Source organism: Chenopodium quinoa, unplaced genomic scaffold, assembly GCF_001683475.1.
Source record: "Chenopodium quinoa cultivar QQ74 unplaced genomic scaffold, ASM168347v1, whole genome shotgun sequence".
NCBI classification, from domain to species: Eukaryota; Viridiplantae; Streptophyta; class Magnoliopsida; order Caryophyllales; family Amaranthaceae; genus Chenopodium; species Chenopodium quinoa.
In genome coordinates, this window is record NW_018744128.1 from 2,055,304 (window position 1) to 2,077,997 (window position 22,694).

Genomic DNA, 22,694 nt, shown 5'->3' on the forward strand with positions numbered 1-22,694 from the left:
CTAACTCAAAAAATTAGCGTGTTCTCGTATAATATCCTTATTGTTATTTTTCATAAACCGAACCAATTTAATTACCATATTCACGCTTAGTATTTTCATTGTTTCATAAACCGAGTTTGTGTTATTTTTTATAACTTAATGTGACTAATTTAGTTTAATTTTAAAAATTGGTGATTTAACTGTCACCAAGAAGACCGGTTGTTGAAATTCGTTAACCTTTTTCATCTTTCATTTGGATGACGGGGTTAGGTTAAATTTTGGTGGAATTGGTTGTAACTAGCTCCATCCATTGTTCCGTTATAATTCTTGCTTTTAGGATTAGATTGGATTAAGATATTGAATTATTGATTAAAAAATAAATACTAGTACGTAGTACTAAGATACAAGAATGATGACTTAAGTCACCTATCTACCAATAATGGCAGCGTGTTGTATTAAAACTCCTTTTTGGAACTTCATAATAATTAAATAACATTTAGCTAGACGTTGCTTTAATTTGAAATAATTGACTTTTTAAAATTAGGCACTATTCCTTCAGTAGTAAAGTAGCCGTTGTTGTTCATAATTATGTGGGGGTGTAGGGCTATGTTGTTGTTGCTGTAGGGTTGATGTACATGATTGATTAATCTCTTAGGTTGAAGGTTATCCATAACGGTGATGACTCTAACCAGGGTCACGAACTATAAAAAGGTTAATATTAACGGAACGGTGGTAATTAAACTATAACGCTATTATTGTGAAGGTTGTTGAATTAGTCCGATATAATATCACTTCAGATTGTAATAGTATGAAGTGTTAATTTTATTATATGAAAAATTACTCTTCCCAAATCGAGAGAGAGAACTTGTAAAATGGCAAACAAGTGATTTGCAGAATCCAAATAAGCTTGAGGTAGTCTAAAATTACTCTTCCACTTTGACTTGAAAAATATGGTTTCTCCTCTATTCCAACCCTCCACTAATTTGTGAAAAAAGATGTGGTTTAGGGAGTCATCAATTTATCATAAGTATAAGACATGTGTATCTTATATATTATTATCGTTGAATGAACACGAAGTGAAAGTTTTTTGTTAAAACAAACCCTCTTCATTGATAATTAAGCCTTTGATGATGAACAATTATAATGACTTGTGTATAGTTTTAGTAAAGCAATTATATATTCTACTTATAAAGAGTAGCTGAGCAAGAAACTTGGAATAGTTGTGTACTTTTGTTTAGTCAAAGACTTTTCGACAAAAGTAGCTGTTGTAATAGATGTTAACTGTTATATGTAAAATCACATATCGAACAATCGATTAAAACTACGACTTAGAATAGCGAATAAACAAATTACAAACGGACATCCTACCTCTTGTAAGCAATTAGTTTTTAAATCTACTTTACCCCAAACTCAAAATTTCTACTCCTTTTCCAAAACTCCACTTTCTAAATCACTAGTAACCAATTAACCACATCACCATAACAAAACTTCATCTATCACCTCTTTGGCTCTTTCACTATTACATATAAAGTTAAATATGTTAAACTTTAAAAGCCACAATATATAAGTAGTACTTCAAAAGCTATTATCGAACACGACTTAAAACTACAAAAACTATCGATTGTGGAGTGTTAACTGTTAAGTGTAGCAATAGTCCAATTCTAAGATACTTTGTGCCTTAAATTATTAATTCTTTGAATTGATAAACCTCAATTAGTATTATGTCACCATGGTGCACCTAGAAATAGGTGCACTTGGCCCAATCCACACCCAACACAAGAAGTCCAAACGAAAGAAGCTCATGAAGTTTTTTTTTTATTTATTTCTTATTATTTTTTTTATAATAGTTCCTCCTCTCTCCAACTGTCAAATCTATTTAACTTCAAAAAAAATTAAATGTCATATCTATTTTTATTTCATTTTAAAAATTCTCTCACTCCTCTCATAAATTAAAAACCTTCCTCAATGAATTCTTTTATATTTTCTCTCTACTCTCACCATTTTTCCCTCTCTAAAAACTGCAATCTACCATGACAAAAGACAAAAAAACACACGAAAACACCTTTAAAAAAATAAACAATACTTAACTTTTTTGATTTTCCTACATTTATGTTAAATAAATTTGCTAATATAATTCAACAAATTGTAAAATTGAAACTATATTCTACTATATAATTGTCTTTTTGACTTTTTTAAATTAATTTTTTTTTAATTTTTTTTTTTGTTGAAAATCAAAATTATTTGCTCCTACTGAAGAGGATAAAGATGTGTAAGTAATTTATTGTTTAAGTTCGCAATTTGTTTTTGAATTGTACAATTAGTCAAATGTTCAACATTAGAACACCAAAAAAAGAAGAAATTCGATGATGTATCTAAGAAAAAACCAACTGTTAAAACTTCTTAACCCCAATTACAAACCACTGAACACCCTACAAAAACCTCTGAACCCCCTACAAAACTTTTGAACCCCAACCACAAACCATTGAACACCATTCAAAAAATTCTGAACCCCTACAAAAACCTCTCAACCCAAACCATAAACTACAGAACACCCTACAAAAACCTCTCAACCCCCTCAAAAAATTCTGAACCACAACCACAACCACAAACCACTGAACACCCTACAAAAACCTCTGAACCATTTGCAAAAACTTTTGAACCCCAACCATAAAACATTGAACACCCTTCAGAAACCTCTGACCCCCCTACAAAAACTTTTGAACCCCAATCACAAACCACTGAACACCTTTCAAAAACCTATGAACCCCTACAAAACTTTTGAACCCCAACCACAAACCACTGAACACTCTACAAAAATCTCTGAACTCCCTACAAAAGTTCTGAACACCAACCACAAACCACTAAACACCCTTCAAAAACTTCTGAACCCTTACAAAACCTTTGAACTCCAATCATAAACCACTAAACACCCTTCGAAAACCTCTGAAATCCCCTGAACATCAATCACAAACCACTGAACACCCTTCAAAAACCTCTGAACCCCAAAAACTTCTGAACCCCAACCACAAACAACTGAACATCGTACAAAAATATCTAAACCCCCTACAAAACTTCTGAACACCAACCACTGAACACCTTTTAAAAACTTCTGAACCCTTACACAAACCTTTGAACCCAATCATAAACCACTGAACACCCTACAAAAACCTAAACTTATGAACCCAAACCACAAACCACTGAACACCCTAGATGAACCTCTGAACCCCCTACAAAAACTTCTGATCCCCAACCACAAACCATTGAACACCCTTCAAAAACTTCTACACTTAAAGACACTGTTCAGAATGCCAAATGTTCAGATTTATAAATTATAAAGTAGAGAATGCCAAATTTTTTAATAAATTTAAAAATACATAGATTTAAAAAATATAAGTTCATAAGTAATTTATCGCATGTTCAGAATTATAATAAAGATGTTCGAAATTCCAAAAATACATGTTATGTATTTACAGAAAACGTATCATACGTTCACATTTTTAACTTAAAATGTTCAAAATACTAAAATATAATCAAATACAGAACGGTTCATAACAAAATGCACAATTATCACTAACAAAAGTCAAAAGAATATAAAAGCTACATATTTCGAAACTCAAACCTAGCCATGGTGATTTAGATAATGAAATCTCATGAAAAATAATCTCACCATCGTCTTAACCACCTTCTATTTGACGACGACGCCATTTTTAGCTTCACTACTTCATTTTAAAACTCCATTAACAAAGCTTCAAATCGAAGGTTGAAGAAAACAAAATTTGAATTTAATCTATTGTAATGAAGAAATTCACTGTATGGTGATTAACAATATGAAGGAATTCAATTTAAAAGATGATGAAGGAATTCAAGAGAAAGAAAAACAAAATAGAGAGAAAAATAGAGGAGAGAAAATAGAGGAGAGAGAAAAGTAGAGGAAAGAGAATAAAGATTATATTTTAATTGAAGGTTCACATAAAATTATATGCACCATGGTGCACTTATAATTTGCCGATAAACCTTTTATTTAATCCATCAAAACTCACAAACTACACAATCTACAAGCCCAACCCAAAAAGCCTTATCTTATTGTATGAAGCACAAACCAAAAAAGCCTTAAACATTCTTTTCTTTTTGCACAAGAAACTCATGAATTTTTCATTTTTAATTTTTTTTTTAAAAAAAGCAACATTAATGACTTTTTTTTTTTGAAAAAAATAAAAATAAAAAAATCATTTAGGTTATAGGCCTTCAAGTTTCATACGACACCACTTTCTCTCTCCTCCCGGTGTTCGGTGGTTTCCTTATTTTCTGCGCATTTTTACTTGTTCATTCATCTTTCTCTTTCTCTCACTTACTTCCCAGAAAATTTTCACAGTAGAGAGAGAAACTAGAGAGAGAAACCTCAACTATGTCGGCGCTTCAGTACTTGGATACTCTCAGAAGCGCGCATCCTGAGCTCGCTGAATGGTACAATACTCTCGCAGATCTATACCAGAAGAAGTTATGGCATCAGCTTACTCTCGAGCTCGAGAAGTTCGTCGCACTCGCTGTTTTCCAGGTTTGTTGATTTTCATTTTGATTGATTTTGTGATTGTTTTGTTTTTGTTGTTGATTTTGTTTGGAATTGTTGTTGATTTCGATGTAATTTTGTTGCGGTTTGTTGATTTGGATTGGATTTTGCAGAATTTAGGGTTTTGTGATTTGTAGGGTTGAATTTTGTGTGGGTAGGGTTTTGAGGGATTGATCTTTGGGAGGATTTGAACTAAATTAGGGTTTTAGCTTGATTTGAGTATTTCGAGATGTGATGATAATCGAAGAATGTATTGCGAAATGGTGGAAATTGGATTTGTCGGTGTGGTTGGTCTGTGGAACTAATCGTGTTACTTGTGTGTGACTGTGTGAAAGCGGGTAAGGAGATGTTTCTTGGGCAATTTAGTTACAGCATTGATGTTAATCAGATTACTCGTGCCAGATTTTGTGATACGATCCTAATTGACATGAGATACTGCCTTAATTACATGGGATAGGGCATTCAAATATATTAATTCGGTTGGGTTCTGGATGCATGTGGCTAGAAGGTAGCCTTATTATATTTTGTGAGCTACATTGTTCCGGAATGTTGGGTGGACTGAGCTTAGAATTATGGGACTGACCCTATTTGAAATCTAATTATGTTGCATTGCTACTGGTTTTGCTAATGTTGGGCGAAGCAAGCTGAGTAAAATAGAATTGCCCTGTTGACATGTCTCTAATGGTATTAAGTTGGTTCAGATAGAATCATAGACTCATGGAACTTTCGCCTATTTCTTGGACTTGGGTTAGTGGGTACAATGATTAGTGGATATTTGATGTGGATCCAGGGTTTAGGTATGCTTGTTTTGCTGTGTTTATTTGTCCTCTTGGTCCAGTGTGGTATTGTCATTACTTTTTGCAAATGCTAAATATGTACTTTGGTTGGAACAAGCACCAATTAGTAGGCCAAACTGTTGTGTTCACTATTTTGTTTCGTGGAGGATCCTTGTTTTATTTGGCGGTCAAGTGTTCATATTCATTCATATTCAACAACTTGTGTTGGTTATGGGCATGGGCATGTGGGCATGTGTGAAAATTGACCTTCTTGTGTTAATTGTTGTTCTAAAATGAAATGTTCTGCATCCAGAATTCGAGTTCCCACACATTTATTTGAGGTGAAAGGATAGTCAAATTAACATTGTATTATCTTTTTGTTTCTACTTAGCCCTAGTATGTGGAGAACTAGGTCCATATTTGTGCAGAAATTTCGGATGCAGTAGTAAAATTTATCTTATTATTAGGTCATGTCTAGTTGTTGAATCCTGTAAAGTATTCACATGTTATTAATTGTTAGTATCTCTAAACAATATGCATGCCTATAGAAATTTGTTATGTACAATGTTATAGAGAGAATTATTGAGATTGGCTTCTGAATGGAATCAATTCAATTTGCTTCCCAGTGATCCTTAACTATCTAAGGTCTTGAAGAACTTATATTTGCATAAAGATTCACTTTGTGTAATAACTTATCATCAATGTAGAAAATTTCCATAAAAAACGAGGGAGAAGACTATCACTATTGATATCTTACTTCACCCCAGTCAGCAGGATTTTTATTTCTTGATATGATCACACAAATAGAAACTTCCTTTTCTTTAGATGGTCAGACGGTCACAAATATACACATAGTCAAGCTAGTCAACCTTTTAAATGAGTAGGGGTTGTGCACAATTTTCTAGATCAAAGCGGTGTCACACATATGACTTGAGGAATAGCTGAATTCTATGCATTGGATGTGCAAGCATGTGAATTTTTGATTGGGAAGATAACATTAGCCTATTTTAAACTTACTTTTATAGGGCCAGAATATAGAGCTTTTAGTACTCAACTTCCATGTCATCAAGATGACACAAGCTATTTAGTTAAGATGTCTATTGCTACATGGTAATCTGAACCAGTGTAAGCAGCGTTGCCTGATTCGGCAGTACGAGGTGTGTGGGTGCACAATTTTTTACCTAGTACAATTAAAGTGTTAATTGAGACGAAATTGTTCCACATTCAAGTATTAATACACCTTTTTGGGTTTGTGGCTCAGAGAGGGATTAGGGAATTCGGTAACTATAGTTTGGGGACTTGTCTCTTCAGGCCAATAGATGACTAATTTCAACTATTATAATCTAAAGAAGTAGATACGATGCTCTAGTTTTTGGAACAGGAAGATTTTTTCACCGGCCTATATGATTCCGTGACACTCCTAGTTAATGGTGCATCCTGTTCAGACCTTTTAGGACACAAGATGCAAGAGTTTTGAAGTAGGTATAAGGTAGGACCTTGCGTGCAACTCACCCATGTTTGACTGGTCGATTGTCACAATAGGGTAGGAAGTAGCAAGTGAGGGAACTGTTGATCTGGATCAAGTCTTGTTCAGAGCATATTACTTCTTAATTATAAAGTACTTTTCTTGTTTTTGAAATGTTCAAAGTCACTTCTCATCCTTGTAGTATCCAATGGAAGTGTTTTGGTTTTTCAATTCATATGTTTTGTAATTCAAAAGATATGTTTTCTTCTTCTCCCTTTAAGCTATATATTAATCATTCCTTTGAATGAAATTATCATTTGTGGTGCATTTATGGTGTTACATAGAGATTGCTACCTATGCTACTCTGATATGAAAATACTCCCTTTTTGGTTCATGTAGCCGACCCAACTTATGGGATAAAGGCTTTGATTGATTGAATGTTCAAATTACCATGATTTCAAAACTAGTGCTCAGTGTTGCGGATGTCATACTAATAAAGTAGTAGTATTCAAATTACTTGTTGTGGTACAACAATGAACTGTGCAATTTAGGTTCTTAATATTTTGGAAAGTTTGGAGATGGGTACATAGATGAGAGCTTCTTGTTATGCATATTTGATCCTGCATGGATTTTGTCCTTGTTCTTCTTATCTGGTGGAAGACATTTCTGTCAAAAAATTTCAATTATAATAAACTCTCAAGGAATGAGATAGAAGTAGATTAAAAAATTATATATGCGAGAAGTTGAATACTAAGGAGGACAGTAGTGTATTATATTTTGTAGAGTCTCTGTATTCAATCTTCATTCCACAGTTCATTTTTGTATATTCTTTTCAATTATGATCCATGCTGTTTTTATTTGATCGAACATCTTTCTTGATGTTATCCTGTAACGCCTTTGGTTTATTCTATGCAGGCTGGTGATGCCCTGATACAGTTATATCACAATTTCATCACAGACTTTGAGACAAAGATAAATCTCCTTAAGCTTGCTCATTTTGCTGTCATAGTATCCCGACAGTATGCGGAGAAAGAAGCAGCTATTGGTTATCTTGAAGGAGTGATTGAAAAGCTTCATGCTACCCGGGAATCTCGTATAGAGGAGCCTGTCCTCTATATAAAGATGCAGATGGCTTTGTTTAAGCTTGAGCAAGGGTTACAAAAAGAATGCAAGAAGATATTGGAAGATGGAAAAACCACACTTGACAGTATGACTGATATTGATCCATCAGTTTATGCTAGTTTTTATTGGGTATCATCTCAGTACCATAAAGCACGCCAGGAGTTTGCTGAGTTCTACAAGAATGCTCTCCTTTATCTTGCTTACACATCAGTGGAGTCTCTATCTGAATCATTCAAGCTGGTAACTTTTCTTTTTTGTTTAATTTGCATCTTTTCAGGTGTTTTTTTTTGTCGTTGCTTCAGTTCTATATTTCCGGACTGGGTTTTGACTAATAAACTTGATCAGTCTTTTGGAAAAATTGATAGTTGGGTCCTAATTTTTCGATCTGGCAAGAATCTCTATCCAATCTATGGTTATTGTTCCAAGATCTGAATCCATACTCAGCAGTGTCATAATTTCCGATCTCTACATGCAAGTCCTACTGTTCTAGTATGTAGGATTGTCTTGTCAGAGCTATTGGTGACATAGTTTTTTTTTACAAAGACGTAGCTGTGTTGGTTGAGCCGGATAGTCAGCAAGGATTGTATTGGGTTACATGCTATTTCTAGATAAATGCAAGTTGTGAAAGTGGAGTGAACTAGACCAACCTTACATTGTGGACTTAGGTCTAGTTTGTTTAATATCAATTTGACTGTTGTGTTTCTAAGCATAACTAATTTATTTCCCTCTCCCAAAATGCTTAAATTTAGGTGAACACTTGGGTTTGAATGAAAATCACAAGCTTATGTTAAGCTTTTGAAACCCTCTTAGTTGGAGTTGTGGCCAATGGACTCAATGCTGTATGCTGGGAGAGTGGGAGTTACTTGATTAAAGGTGCAATGTAGCATTGAAGTTGACAAAGGTTTTTTGATGGTTGATTATGGGTCATACATTGGTACTTAAATGTTTTTTTTTGTTGCTGCTAAGGTGAGTTGGGGAAGTAGTACACTATGGTTGGGCTTTGAACTACATGCCAATACATATATGGGTGTTTTGATGTTGATGAGAATGGGAAGATAGGTTTGACAGGAATGTGTTGGCGGTTCTTTATGAAAAATTTACCATTTACACTTACTTGTCATATTTCGACATCATTTTCGAATATGTCCTTTTTTAGTGAACTTATTTATTCATTCTTTTCACTTATCTGTTTATTTATTTATTTATTTTCCATATATCTTTAGGACTTGGCTTTTGATCTTTCATTGTCTGCACTGTTGGGAGAGAATATCTACAACTTTGGGGAGCTCCTTGCCCATCCAATTGTAAGTCTCCTTTACCTAGAATTTTTATTTTAATTTTATATGCTGGTTTTTCTGTGTTGTTTGTCTTGATGGACCTATGATTATTGCTGTCTTACATGAGTTCATACTTGCAACTTATTGACTGATGGTTCTTTTCTAACGCTGGTATGTTTGTTTGGTTCCTGTGCTCATGTATAAATAAAAAACCTATTATTTTTGCAATGAAGACCGGCAATTTTATTGATCATGGTTTATACTTTATCTCAAAATACAAATCACCCTCTAAAAACAGTTTTAATCATAGAAAGCTTCAACAAGGATGACATGCGGTGAGTTAAGATTCTAGGATCACATTTATCTTCAAGATGGCTAAGATTGAAGCAATTGCCATTCCGTTTTATTCATTCTGTGCCAATGTTATATATTTGTTACAGTGAAGGAAAGTTTGGGTATTAAATATTTTTTTTGTTGGCATTTTAGTGTGGACTGTGATGATAATTGATTTGCCTGTCTTATCAATTCTATGATGTATGTTTAGCCGGCTTTACAAATTTATTTATTTATTTTTTATCAACTCTATGTACGTCTTTTCTTTTTCTCTATATATATGTGAAGGTTTTGTTATTTTTTATTTTTTTTATTTTTTATAATGTTGCACCTTATTTATATTTTCCTGCCAAAAAGAGTTTATCCCCGTGTTTTTTTTCATTTGTGGACACAGAATTATATGGAGTAAGCTGTAGGTCATTCACTATATTAAAACTTTCTTGTATGCATGGAAGTATAGGTCATTCTCTTTATGTTGTCTGGTGGTGCTTAAGGTGAAACAATATCTCTATGATCATGTTTTAGTTACTGTCATTTGGTGATATATCTGTAAATATAGCTGTCTTTGCACTCCACTGGCAAACAAATCATAATCATTTAGGTTGCATGTTGTCAGGGATTCAATGACTGATAGGAGAACACACCCCCTTCCCTTTTTTTAAAAAAAACAAAATGTCATATGAAATAGTTATAGTTAGAGCTTATTTTTAAATTGCTTTGTCTAATATATCATGTATTTTGATGATATCTTTAATCAAAGAGAAAAAAAGTGCCTTATTTTGGCGAGGCATGTTTGTCTCCTTACTCTCCTATCTTATGCTTAAGGTTCTATGGCTCCTTTTGCCTGACTTCGCCTCATGTCTTTAATGATATACTTCCTCCGTTTCTTTTTAGTTGACACGATTGTTTAGTCACGTTTGCGAATGCACAGATCCAACTGTTAATATCTTTTATTACCGTCACTGATTTCCAAAAATTATAAAAAGTTGATATTTTGAAAATATACATTGTGACGAATACAAAAAGACCTCACATGACTATATTTTTCATCACGGATAAATCACAAAACACGGTCAAAGGGAAGTGTGTAAATAGTGTTAAAGTCAGAACGTGTCAACTAAAAATAACGAGGTAGTAGTTGTTTTAATGTTGCTATGCATCAGATATGGATATCTCTATCTCGTTCACTTTATATGCTGCTTGTCGCTTGCGGAGTTTCATTGGAATGTTTCCCGTCAATAATTCTATATTTCTATGTATGATCATTGATGTGATTATTCTGTTCTTTCCCTCAGTTAAAGTCTCTTCTTGGGACAAAGGTCGAGTGGCTCTACTATATTCTGCAAGCATTTAACACTGGCGACCTGATTCGGTATCAAGAATTATGCAATGTGCACAAAGATGCTTTGAATGCACAACCAGCTTTGGTTGCTAATGAAAGGAAACTTTTGGAGAAGATTAATATTCTCTGCTTGATGGAAATCATCTTCAAGTATGTCATAGTAATTGATAAAATTTTAGTGATGATTTATATTAGTGTATTTGAAGTGGTCTTGTTGATTTCACAGTCTGAGCTTGGCAATTTGATTTATTTAATTACTTTGCAGCCGACCAGCAGAAGATAGGACAATTCCCTTGAAGGTCATTGCGGAGCGCACTAGGTTGTCTATTGAAGATGTTGAGTATCTGCTCATGAAGAGCCTCTCTGTAAGTTTTGTTTTAACTTTTTAACATTTTATACATGGCTTCACTGGTCTCAATTGATGGAGACCTTTGTGGTTATATCTATGTTCATCTTGATATGTGAGATCCTGTGCTGTCATAATTTTGTGTGTTTGTGATTGTTACTCCTATAGCTTGCTATTGAGAACCGAGAAGTGATTATAACTAATAACTCATAGCTTGTAAGTGAAGTTATTGCCTATCACTTGGATTAGATGTGAAATAGTCCACCATAAGTTATTAGCGAGAAGGAATCATCTCCGCAAGAATCGTATATGTCATTTACTACAACAATAAGCTAGGTTGCACGGAAACGGATACGGGGACGGAATACGACAAACTCAAATTTTCAAAAAACGGGTACGGCATGGATACGGCAAAAATTAATTTAGCAAAATATAAATACATAAAAAGTTTAAAAAAAAATTAGTGTTTTAATCACATAGTCACATGATAATTATATAATATTATTTTAACCATTTTTTTTAACACATATAATTATAACCACTTGATACGAAAAAAAGAAAAGAAAAAAATAAAATAAAACAAAGCACAAATTAAACGACAAATAGGTTTCAAAAATAAAAAAAAAACGACAAACCTACTGACTTGTTGAGGGCCCTGACTGAGTCTGAGGCTACTGTCCAGTAATCAGTAAATTGAAAGTTAAAAAATATTATTCAAATAATCACATTAACCATTAAAATGAAAAAACTTTAGCCTGTAGAAATAGAAGTAGAAAGAATCGCAGGTAGTAGCCGGTGTCTGAGTGGATTGCAGGTGGTCGCCGGCATCTGAGTGGATCGCAGGTGGTTGCCGGCAAGGAATCATGGCCTCGTGGGTCGCAGCAGGTGGTCGCCGGCAAGGAATCATGGCTTCGTGGGTCGCAGGTGGTCACCGGCAAGGAATCCAAGAAATCTTGGCATATCAATTTCTAGGGTTTTGAAAAATTAACCGGACGTAAGAAAATTTGGGGGTTTTTTCTAAAAAATGGGTTGGGCTTGTATTGGGGACGTCAAATAAGATCCGTCCCCGAAACGTTTCCGGAGCTCCTCCCAACCGTCCCAAAAATAGCTTCCCGTACCACCTTTCGAGGGTACGCCATGGGGACGTATTTGGGCCGTACCCGTACCGTACCCGTCCCCGATACGTCCCCGGTACGGGAAACAGCCACCCTTCGGCGTACCCGTGCATCATTGACAATAAGTTCCGATATGTTCATTTTGGGGTCAGTAAGGACTAATTAGGTTTATTTTACAACAAGCTCAGACAAGTTAAAATAAAGTAAAGATCAGGTAGAGAGATCACACCCTTTATTTGCTACTACTCCACCTTGAAAAAAATATGTGTGTGGAGTGCCTAACTTTAGGGTAAAGGAAAATCTTTTTGCATAGGATGTTTTAACTTTGTGGGACATAACAAAATGAAAGATTTTAACTTCTTCTAAGGGAAGTGAAGTGTCTTTGTACTTTTGTAGTCTGGATCTTATAGAATCATACTACATACGAAGTATATTATTTGCAGAACTATATCTTTAAAATAAAATTGTAAGTCCCATGTACGTTTTATGAAATGAGCTTGATTATGCTTTTAGAAAAGGATTTGTTGATCTCCTATAATTTTCTGCAAGTATTAATTTACGGACAATCTCTTAAATTCAGTCAACATCCTACCCCAGAAGTTGATTGTCACATAAAAAATGGTGAGGTAAAACTTGAATAAGTCCTCCATGTCAAGGGTAATTATTTACTTTGGGGAGGGGCTGGGCTTGTGTTGCTATTCTTTTTCTGTCAACTGCTGCCTCTAGAGACAATAAGCTTGTCTTCTGGAGAAGTTCACCACTTTCAATGTTTGGCCAAAGGTTTCCTGTAGATTATTCTAGTTAGACTGTACTAAATTGCCTACTTGGTGCATTTATTTGCTGTTATTCCATCGGTGTTGTAGAAACTGAAACTCTGCCAGTTCTAGTAGATTGTCAATATAAGACAGCTAATTCTTTTGCCCTTCACTGTGAACTCCGAATGACTTTGGATACAGGTTCATCTTATTGAGGGAATCATTGATCAAGTTGAGGGGACAGTTCATGTATCCTGGGTGCAACCGAGAGTTTTAGGGATTCCACAAATCACGTCCTTGCGTGACCGGCTGGATAGTTGGTTGGGCAAAGTACACACTGCCTTATTATCCGTTGAGGCTGAAACACCAGATCTAGTTGCTTCATAATTTGTAGGTTCTCATATTTGTCTCATGTAACGGATACTTAGTGCGTGGACAAAAGGGAAAGGATGCCTATTATCAGAGAGTGACAGGTTATCCGGGCTTTAATTTTTGTATGCATCTTTTCAAGTATTTTGTTCGTTGGTCTTAGATTCATTTTTCCTGGAGCAAATCTTTCCCCTTGTACTTCCTCTATTTGAGGTGTTTGATCTGCTTAATGAGACTAAGAGAGGGGGCTGAATCATTTCAAGCACATCTCAAGTGTGCTTTCATAGTGTTTAAATATTAGTATGTACTTCAGGTTCTCAACTTCTATTGAACAACTGTCATTCTCATTTGAGGGTATGACTTTTCTGCTCATTGCTACAGTATAATCTCATCTTCTGTGCTTGTGTTTAGCCATTAACAATATATTATCTTAGTTTGCTTTACTAGCTAAGTTAGTTTATCTATGTGATCAACACATTTTAATAACTATTATACCGCTTCAATTTGGTAGCTCTTATATAGCAATTAAAAGTTTAAATCAGTAACCAAAGCTTAAACTCTTCATCATTGGAGGAAATTGGCTGCTTGAAATGAACTCTTATTGCCTTTCGTTAAACTTCAGAAAACACAATTTACTTCTGTTGTTTACCATCGCAAGTTTACTTAAAGCATTTTACTTTATTCGCAAGTAAATACAAGGACCTTTCGAGAGGCGTTTAACCAGAGATTAGGTTGCGACCTTCCTCACCAAACCACTAGCAAGGCCACACTTAGATGTCTTATCCGTCTCAGGGAAGCATGATAAAGATGATATCAAAGATACACCTTGGTATTATCCATTATATTTACCTAATTGGCTATTGCAAATCTTATCCTGTAATCTTCTCTTTATGTAAATGTTATACCTGGCTGTTCACACAATAACTTTTGGTAATGAAAATTATTTGTGTCCTAATTTGCTCTTGCATATCTTTAGGTAATCACTCTTGTAATATATAATGTAAATGCTTCTACTTGAAACATTACACCACTACTTATTTCTCTCAAAACACACACACAAGTAAAAATGGCCATTGACAGTAGTCGTTTTGAGGGCGGTTGTACAAAGGCTAGAAGCTTCACAGTACAGCTCCTCGCAGGGCGGTTTTTCATGGCATTTACAACCATCATAATCCTCTCCTTCATTGGCACCTCCTATATATTTGGTCTATACTCGGGTGAAATTAAAACTACACTTGGGTATGATCAAGCCACCCTTAATCTCCTTAGTTTCTTCAAAGACCTTGGTGCTAATGTTAGTGTCCATGCCGGTCTCATCATGGAGGTGGCCCCACCATGGGTGATCCTCTCACTTGGTGCCGTTGTTAACTTTTTTGGCTACTTCATGATCTGGCTCTCGGTCACTCACAAGATCTTGCGCCCTCCAGTTTGGCTAATGTGTTTATACATCACCATTGGGGCTAACTCCTTAGGGTTTGCCAACACCGGCGCTATAGTACCCTGTATCAAGAACTTCCCTGAGAATCGAGGCGTTGTGATTGGGATTTTGAAGTCATATATTGGTTTAGGTGGGGCTGTTATGGCTCAATTATATCATGCGCTTTACGGCAATGATACTACAGCTGATGGGGTGATCTTACTCATCGCTTGGCTACCTGCACTAATTTTATTGGTCTTTGCATTTAGTGTTCGAGTCCTTAAGTTTGCTGGTCATAGACAAATCAAAAGAGAGAAGAAATTTTTTAGTGGCATCCTTTACATCTCTCTAGTCCTCGCGGGGTTCATCATGGTTATGATCATAGTGCAAAAACAAGTCGAGTTCAGCAAAACGGGTTATGGTATGAGTTGTGTTGTCATTATGCTTCTCCTCGTACTCCCTATCTCCCTAGTTTTCAGAGAAGAGCTATATTTCTTCGAAAGCTATGCTTGAAATGAACAATAATACTCGAGCTCCATCCAATACCCTATCCGAGGTGAATGTCATGCCTGGTAACGATAAATCTCCATCAATAAATCAATCTGCTAATAATAGTAGTAGTAGTAGTAGTAGTAGTAGTAGTAGTAGTAGTAGTAGTAGTAGTAGTAGTAGTAGTAGTCGTAATATTAGTAGTACTAATAATCAAGGAAGTAGCAATGTAGAACATACAGAAGTGTCATGTTTCCAAGACATGTTCCATCCTCCGGCTTTGGGGGAAGACAACACCATCTTACAAGCGACGTTTAGTATCGACATGATGATATTGTTCCTTGCTACAATGTGTGGCATAGGAGGAAACCTAACCACAATAGACAACTTAGGCCAAATCGGAACATCATTAGGGTACCCTAAAAAAAACCTTAGCACCTTTGTGTCCTTAATTGGTATATGGCAATATTTAGGGCGTGTGTTGGGAGGACTCATCTCGGAGCACTTGTTAAAATACAAGTGGCCTAGGCCTGCTTGTCTCACTGCCGTCCTCTTTACCTCGTGCATTGCTCACCTTCTCATAGCCTTCAACGCGCCATATGGCCTCTATATAGCATCGATTGTCATGGCATTTTGCTTTGGTGCTGAGGTGACCTACCTCTACTCTATCATATCTGAGCTCTTTGGGCTCAAGCACTATGCTACGTTGTACAATTACGGCTCATTGGCTGGCCCCCTAGGGTCATACATATTTAGTGTGAGAGTCGCAGGGCATTTGTATGACAAGGAGGGATTGAGACAACTCGAGGCCTTAGAGCCAACAAGGAAGCATGGGGAGGAGTTGAAGTGTAATGGAGTCAAGTGCTACCAGTTGGCCTACATTATAATCGCGGCTGCTACGTTCTTCACTGCCCTTGTGTCTTTGATTCTTGTTGCTAGAACAAGGAAGTTTTACAAGGGGGATATTTACAAAAGGTTCCAAGAAGATGACGAGAATAATGTGACATTAAGAAGAGTGGGTTCGGCTAAGAAGGAAGAAGAGATCAATTAATTCATGTTACTTGTTTTTTCATTTGTTTATATTTTTGCTATAATATACTTCGTATATTCGTGTATCAAGTGGATTAATAGTATAGTAATTGAACGGTCCTTGATTTGATTTTGGGTGTTGAGTTCTACCGTTACTTTTAAATTTTAACCAACTAAACTAGTTAGTATATGTATCCACGGAGATCATTTAATTTGAGGTGTCTATTAAATATAGAGCCCATTTGCTTATAGTTTGTTTGTAGAATATAATAATACTTTGCGCAAAAGAGACCCAAGAGAACTTCTCAAACATTGATGATAAGTATTATTATATCAGATAATTCATGAAAATACAAAAAGTTTCAACTTTTGTATGTAGGTCACCAAGAAATCTACTCTTAAGTAATACAAGTATAAGACATGCAAAATTCCATTTGTTTTTGCGGGTTCAATTGTATTAGAACAAATGATAGCATGCTTATCAATCATACGCAGGAATTAGAGCGAGGACATAGCTTGGGGATAATTAGGCTCGAATCCATAACCTCTATCACGTCAAGGTACGCCTAGCACTTCTCAAAGATCTTACCACTAAAATTAGCACGTCAAGAAATTTGCTACATACATTTGCGTTACATTACACAATTCGAACATAAACATTTTCAAAGCCATATATATAAGTTGCATATTATGGTAGCGAGACATTAGCTAGATCGTCCTCTTTCTGAACAACATTTGTAGTGTCGATGAAAGTTTCAACCCTATCTTTTCTAACCATGAGGTAGATGACCGATAAGATATAGATAGCAATCAATGGAAACACGACGATTCCCATGAACACGTTACCTACTTTAGGTAAGTTATTGTGTAGCAACCACCCAAGGAAGGCCGTGATCAAGTAATAGATGTTGATGCCAATTATTCCGAGTCCCAAAACCCATGAGATGACGATAATCTGCCCAAGTTAAACTTCTATTAGTCTCATCTAAATCGATTTTATGATGAAACACTTCGTGTTTTAGATGAAGGGTGTCGAGATATTGTATTTGAATTGAAGTTAACAAACTTACAATATTGGAATTCTTGTGAGGTCCCATCTTGGTAGAACTACTGCTAAACTTGAGGAGTGGAATCAAAGCAAATGGAAGCTCAAATGATAATATCATCTACCAAATTATATTCATTGTATTAGTTACCATAATATATACATCCGAATTTTATATAGAAAAATGAATTGTGATAAGAGTATATAAATCAACTAATAGGCTTCAACCATCAGTTTAAGCTTTTGTTTGAATCAGTCCTCTAACAAATTCAATCAATTGTATTGTATTGTATTGTGTACATCTAGCAAGATCGAAAAAATCACTCACCGAGGCAATAATAATGAGCTTCCCAGCTCCTGCTGATCCTCCGATGATAGAAACTATTAGGCTTGGTGTAATAGCCACCAATCGAGTAACTAAATTCCTTAACCACGATTTCATTTTAAGGTCCAAAAATCCCTGTACACAAAATATATGTAGCGTCAAAATTGTTATATAATAGTATCATCTATTATTTGTTCCTTAATAACACAATCCATTGAATTCCTTGCACTTTTTGTTATTATGAAATTGAGCAAATATTGGTAGGTCAATTGAAAACATTTTCTTTGTTATCGTATTAATAAAGTTGTGTACATTTGATCCTCTTAACTGCTTCGCGCAAAATGTTATTTTAATTTTACAATATTATCACATAATAAGATGTTATACCTGCATAATATATTGGCCAGCATAAGTCCCAGTGATGGTAGAGCTTTGTCCTGAAGCAAAGAGAGCAATGCCATAGAAAATCGCGGCAGTTTTTTTGCCTAAGACATTTTTAAGAAGGATTGAAGCATTGTTAAGGGTTAAACCACTGCATTGTTGTGCCTCTAGCTGTGTGAGATTGTTGCTTGAACAAACTGTGCCGGATACTGATATAATAGCTACATTGATCCAAAACGCGATAAATAAAGCAAAACCACTCTCTAATAAGAAGTATCTACATGCTTGCTGCAAAATAATAAGTACAACATATTAGCAAACTTAATGGTAATAATAATCTTATATTAATTAGAGATTAGATCAATAGCTTGTTGTATTTGTTACATACGTTAATGCCTTTCGTAGACATGGTTACTTTTCTTGATAACACAAGTGCTGAATGTAGAAACAAGTTGTGCCTGTCAAGAGTCAAGTTTTGGTTAACCGTTAACATCACTAATTTTACCAAGCACAGATTAAACAGTTAAAATAATACATATAGTTGATAAGAGCATAAAACCTATTCTTGAGCCTTAACCAGGCCCAAGAAAAAGTTTTATACTAAACGTGCAGTTTTTTTTTTTTTTTTTTTTTAATGCGCAATGGTTATTTTCTCATGAATCAAGTGAGAGCTTAATGACAGAGTTTGTAAACTTGTATGGAAACTTACGGCATAACAAGAGCACCGAGCAGCGCGATGGAATCAGCAGTGGCGTCCTGGCCTTGAAGCTTAGGAATAAACATGCCCTCAACCACATCTTTCACTGGCAGCTTCACATAACCCATCTCTCCAAAGAAACAAGCTCCCATTATAAGCACTAATATTGCTATCAACAATTCCAACTTCCTTATCTATAACACCGCCAAAAGAAACATAGAAAAAGAACCACATAAGACTTTTTTTTTCCATGATTTTTGTTAATGTACATACGCCCACACATGTATAAATAAAAAAAGTTGTCACGTTGTCTAAACCTTTTATGTTCGTTCATTAATCATAAAACCAGTTATATATATATATATATATATATATTCCGAAATAGCTAAATGATAGATGTTGGATTACCCCATATTTTTGAAGTCCAAGGAGTAGGAGAGTGCTTAAACCAGTGAGAAGAACACCAGCCCAAACAGGAATATGAAAGAGGATGTTCAATGCGAAGGCGGTGCCAATGACTTCCGGTATATCTGCTGCGATTACTGCTACTTCTGCTAGCATCCATAAGCAATACTTCACTACTACAGGGTACTCTGCTTTGCAATGCTCAGCCAAGTGTTTACCTTGAAAAAAAAGGGTATCATTTATTGTGACATGTACTTATATACAAAGTATATTAATGTTTGATAAGCTATAATATCGGGGTAATTTTTTAGGTAGAAGCCGTACAACCAGTTGTACCTTATGCCAAGTGTACCCGACTATTTCATTCTTTGTTCATGTGCTTGTATTTATAATTTTACGATTAAGAATTTGGGGCTTACCAGTGGTCACACCAAGATTTGCTGCTAGAGATTGGATAATCAAAGCAAAAATCAATCCAATAAGAATCACCCATAGAAGCTGAAAAATTAGACCATCATATTACTATATTAGTACTTCTTCCTTTCAAGCTGTCCCATTATACATACAAGCTTAAAAAAAAAGGTGCTATTAACGAGCACTTCGTACATAGTTGGCCTTAAGTGAGACATGTAACAAGTCACCCACGACTTATCTCTTATATATATGTTACTATGTACAAGTATAATACAAAGTACTTCATATATTGTTTTTTGTGTTATTTATTTATTTTTTTCAACATGTGTTAATACATAATGTAATATTATGCCGTATCAATTAAATAAAGCCTTAATCCTATGTATGGAATCGGTTATATGAACCAAATATGATTATTCCGTGTAATCATAAAGTAATGGTATCAGCTGTCAAAAAATAAATGTAATTATAGCAAAAAGTTAAGAGTAGTTACCGAGAATCGATGATTAGCTCCTGCTTGCAAGTCGGTTTCCACTACATAGCATCATATCAAATGAAAATATGTAAGAAGACAAATTCAACTACATATAATAACTACTAAGTATTATATATACTTCATCCTACGTATGTGTTTAATAATTATTTGGTTTATTGCTTTAATTTGACATATCTACTACTTGCAACTTACTTGATTATTGTATGTGTCATATTCAATATTACATAGTTTGTAGATAATCAAAAGAAACATGTAAGAAAATCTTAAAAATTCTAGGATAGTTATCTGCTATGGCCGACTATCTTTGACTACGTTTGACTATATCAACAAATTAAATCTTAACCGTTGATTTGTAAGTAATTAAGGGAAAGAAAAACTTACAATTGCCAGGATCAAGATAAGCCAAGGAAACCAGGAAGCCAGGACCAACAAATGATAAGAACTTTTTCCACCCAGGTTCCTATAACAATTTATCAACTAATTAATTAGCACATTTTATTTAGTTTCTTTGCATACAAAGAACTAAGTACTAGTTTATTCAAGAGAAAATCGAATTTAATAAATATATATATAAATAAGTTTATAGTTAATAAAAAAATTAGTGGTTAGACTTCTGAAAATTAAAATTCAAAGCTTACGCCATTATCTAAATGTGGTTCGATCAACATAACTTGAAGATCACTTTGTGACTTTGATATTAGAGATTTTAAGAGATGTCAAACATTTATTGATAGTTGATACCTTGATTATTGTTATTATTATGGTGTCAAAAAAGGAAAAAATTATTTTGATTATTATGATGTTGTATGTTATTATTTTGCTAATCATGTATGATACCAAAATAACCAAGATATCAAGAGATATGATATCTCTTCATATCTCTAATTTTTGACACCTCGTGTGAACACACTTAATTTTGAGGTTTCTTTATTTTAATTTCATATAAATTCTACAAGGATATCAACTAATGAAATTTTGACTTTAGCAAATACCTTTTTTATGGTTAAAATAAATAAATAAAAGGAAAAGGGAGTAATAGCTAAATGATTCATTTCCCTCCTCTTATTTACTTCCTTTCCACTGTGTTTCCATTTTCCGAACCAAAATCCTCGTAAGTTTCTACATCACTTGTAACTAATGACATCTCTATATTAGATGGATGTAATGCCTCTCTAAATTATATGAATTAACTAGGATTACCACTATGTTTTAATACGATGTTCCAATGTGTTGGACCTTTCAAGTGTATATAAATAGTACGTTTTGAGAGAGCACAAGTTATATAAAGAATCCGATACAAGGGTTTTGATCACAACTTAATATACGAACTAAACTTTAGCAAACGTAATGACATCTTTGATACGTGATGGATCAAATAATGTCTTATTTTGAGCACAAACTTAAAAAAATCTCTTAAAGTGATTAAAAGTTACCCTTGAAATGAATAAAAATTACCCCAATATGTATAAAAGTAACCCAATACAAATAAAAATAATCTACGCTTTATTATAAAGATTCACATTTTAAATGACTAAAATGCAATTATTAGTGATTGAATGGTTTCAAAAATAAAAATAAAAATAAATTATTTGTCATTGAAAGTAATTTTATTCCCTTATAAAACTTTTCTTGTTCTAATTATAAAAAGAATCATATCATGTTCAAAATTACCCTAATAAGGAAAAAAATTACTCTAAATTATATTGGCTCAAAGTTACCTTAATATTAGTGTAAACCGGATGTATACTTTGTAATAATGAAAACTATATTAAAAAAAAAAAAAAAAAAAAAAAAAAAAACTTCGACATAATAATGATGAAATTAGAGGGGAAAAAAAAAGGACGAAAATAAATAAATAAATAAAAAAAAAAGATTATGACCTTATTAGTTGGAGCTTCATCAAAGTGTTTGCTAGGAGAGAGCGAAGGCGGACCATTATCAATAACTAAATCAACATTATTATTAGGAGACGTTGCAATGGCAGCTATTCGATTGCTACCACCTAAAACTCCAGACTTTCTTCCTTCTTTCTCAAGAGTTGCCATTTATTTATATATATATTTTTTTGTATTTTTCTTTTGATGTTTTATACTTATATTTAAGGCTGAAGAATGGAGCTTTATATATATGGTAAATCAGTAAATAACACCTTCACCGTTCATAAACTATATATTAGTGTGTTAGTTGTATTAATTAGCAAATTATTGCTGATAAACTCTTATAAAAAATGTGTTATTTTGTTTGTCATTTGTGCTTTGATAAGCTAGCTGACGTATAGTAGGAAGGAGGCATGATTCCACACTATGTAGTCCACCTAAAAATATCAATGTTTATATATTTTTCTTGTCTTTTTTTCAAGTGTCACATTATAAGATTTTCTACCTATCTACTTAATATTATTAGTAATAGTTTTATACTTTATCTAAATAGAAGTTTACATAATCTGTGAGTTTTATCTAAAGGTAAAATATATGCATTTTTCAAGCATCATTTCACATAGGAGGGGAGCTAGTTTTAAAGCTTTGATCTATCCATGAAAAATCACATGTA

At 34.2% G+C, this 22,694-nt stretch overlaps 3 protein-coding genes across 3 annotated transcripts; 2 read left to right on the forward strand and 1 right to left on the reverse strand.

Annotated features, from left to right (window-relative positions):
* The first annotated feature begins 4,208 nt into the window (after positions 1-4,208).
* On the forward strand, positions 4,209-13,818 carry LOC110692819 (26S proteasome non-ATPase regulatory subunit 13 homolog B-like). Its single transcript, XM_021869898.1, has 6 exons — positions 4,209-4,534; positions 7,703-8,149; positions 9,133-9,213; positions 10,815-11,011; positions 11,127-11,226; positions 13,279-13,818. Exons 1-6 carry the CDS (start codon positions 4,385-4,387, stop codon positions 13,462-13,464), a joined length of 1,161 nt encoding a protein of 386 aa, XP_021725590.1. The 5' UTR covers positions 4,209-4,384; the 3' UTR covers positions 13,465-13,818.
* Positions 13,819-13,951: 133 nt separating this feature from the next.
* On the forward strand, positions 13,952-16,596 carry LOC110692869. The gene is made up of 3 exons (XM_021869951.1): positions 13,952-15,370; positions 15,420-15,492; positions 15,586-16,596. Exons 1-3 carry the CDS (start codon positions 14,513-14,515, stop codon positions 16,401-16,403), a joined length of 1,749 nt encoding a protein of 582 aa, XP_021725643.1. The 5' UTR covers positions 13,952-14,512; the 3' UTR covers positions 16,404-16,596.
* Positions 16,597-16,732: 136 nt separating this feature from the next.
* On the reverse strand, positions 16,733-22,248 carry LOC110692818 (metal transporter Nramp5-like). The gene is made up of 11 exons (XM_021869897.1): positions 22,025-22,248; positions 20,526-20,604; positions 20,142-20,182; positions 19,654-19,732; positions 19,238-19,452; positions 18,842-19,023; positions 18,521-18,590; positions 18,139-18,420; positions 17,755-17,886; positions 17,452-17,547; positions 16,733-17,336 (listed from the first exon to the last, which is right to left on the reverse strand). The coding sequence occupies exons 1-11, from the start codon at positions 22,187-22,189 to the stop codon at positions 17,070-17,072; spliced, it is 1,608 nt and encodes a 535-aa protein (XP_021725589.1). The 5' UTR covers positions 22,190-22,248; the 3' UTR covers positions 16,733-17,069.
* Positions 22,249-22,694: the final 446 nt, after the last annotated feature.

What these genes read in the sequence shown, in the direction of transcription:
- LOC110692819 (XM_021869898.1), top strand. Translation starts at nt 4,385, where the DNA reads ATGTCGGCGCTTCAGTACTTGGATACTCTCAGAAGCGCGCATCCTGAG. An exon ending in TATCTGAATCATTCAAGCTG is followed by an intron (nt 8,150 to 9,132) that starts GTAACTTTTCTT and finishes ATATATCTTTAG; the next exon opens with GACTTGGCTTTTGATCTTTC. An exon ending in TGCTCATGAAGAGCCTCTCT is followed by an intron (nt 11,227 to 13,278) that starts GTAAGTTTTGTT and finishes CTTTGGATACAG; the next exon opens with GTTCATCTTATTGAGGGAAT.
- LOC110692818 (XM_021869897.1), bottom strand. Translation starts at nt 22,189, where the DNA reads ATGGCAACTCTTGAGAAAGAAGGAAGAAAGTCTGGAGTTTTAGGTGGT. An exon ending in GAGCTAATCATCGATTCTCG is followed by an intron (nt 19,733 to 20,141) that starts GTAACTACTCTT and finishes CTAATTTTTCAG; the next exon opens with CTTCTATGGGTGATTCTTAT. An exon ending in CTGGCCAATATATTATGCAG is followed by an intron (nt 17,887 to 18,138) that starts GTATAACATCTT and finishes TTTTGTGTACAG; the next exon opens with GGATTTTTGGACCTTAAAAT.
- LOC110692869 (XM_021869951.1), top strand. Translation starts at nt 14,513, where the DNA reads ATGGCCATTGACAGTAGTCGTTTTGAGGGCGGTTGTACAAAGGCTAGA. An exon ending in TATATTTCTTCGAAAGCTAT is followed by an intron (nt 15,371 to 15,419) that starts GCTTGAAATGAA and finishes ACCCTATCCGAG; the next exon opens with GTGAATGTCATGCCTGGTAA. An exon ending in TAATAGTAGTAGTAGTAGTA is followed by an intron (nt 15,493 to 15,585) that starts GTAGTAGTAGTA and finishes GTAGCAATGTAG; the next exon opens with AACATACAGAAGTGTCATGT.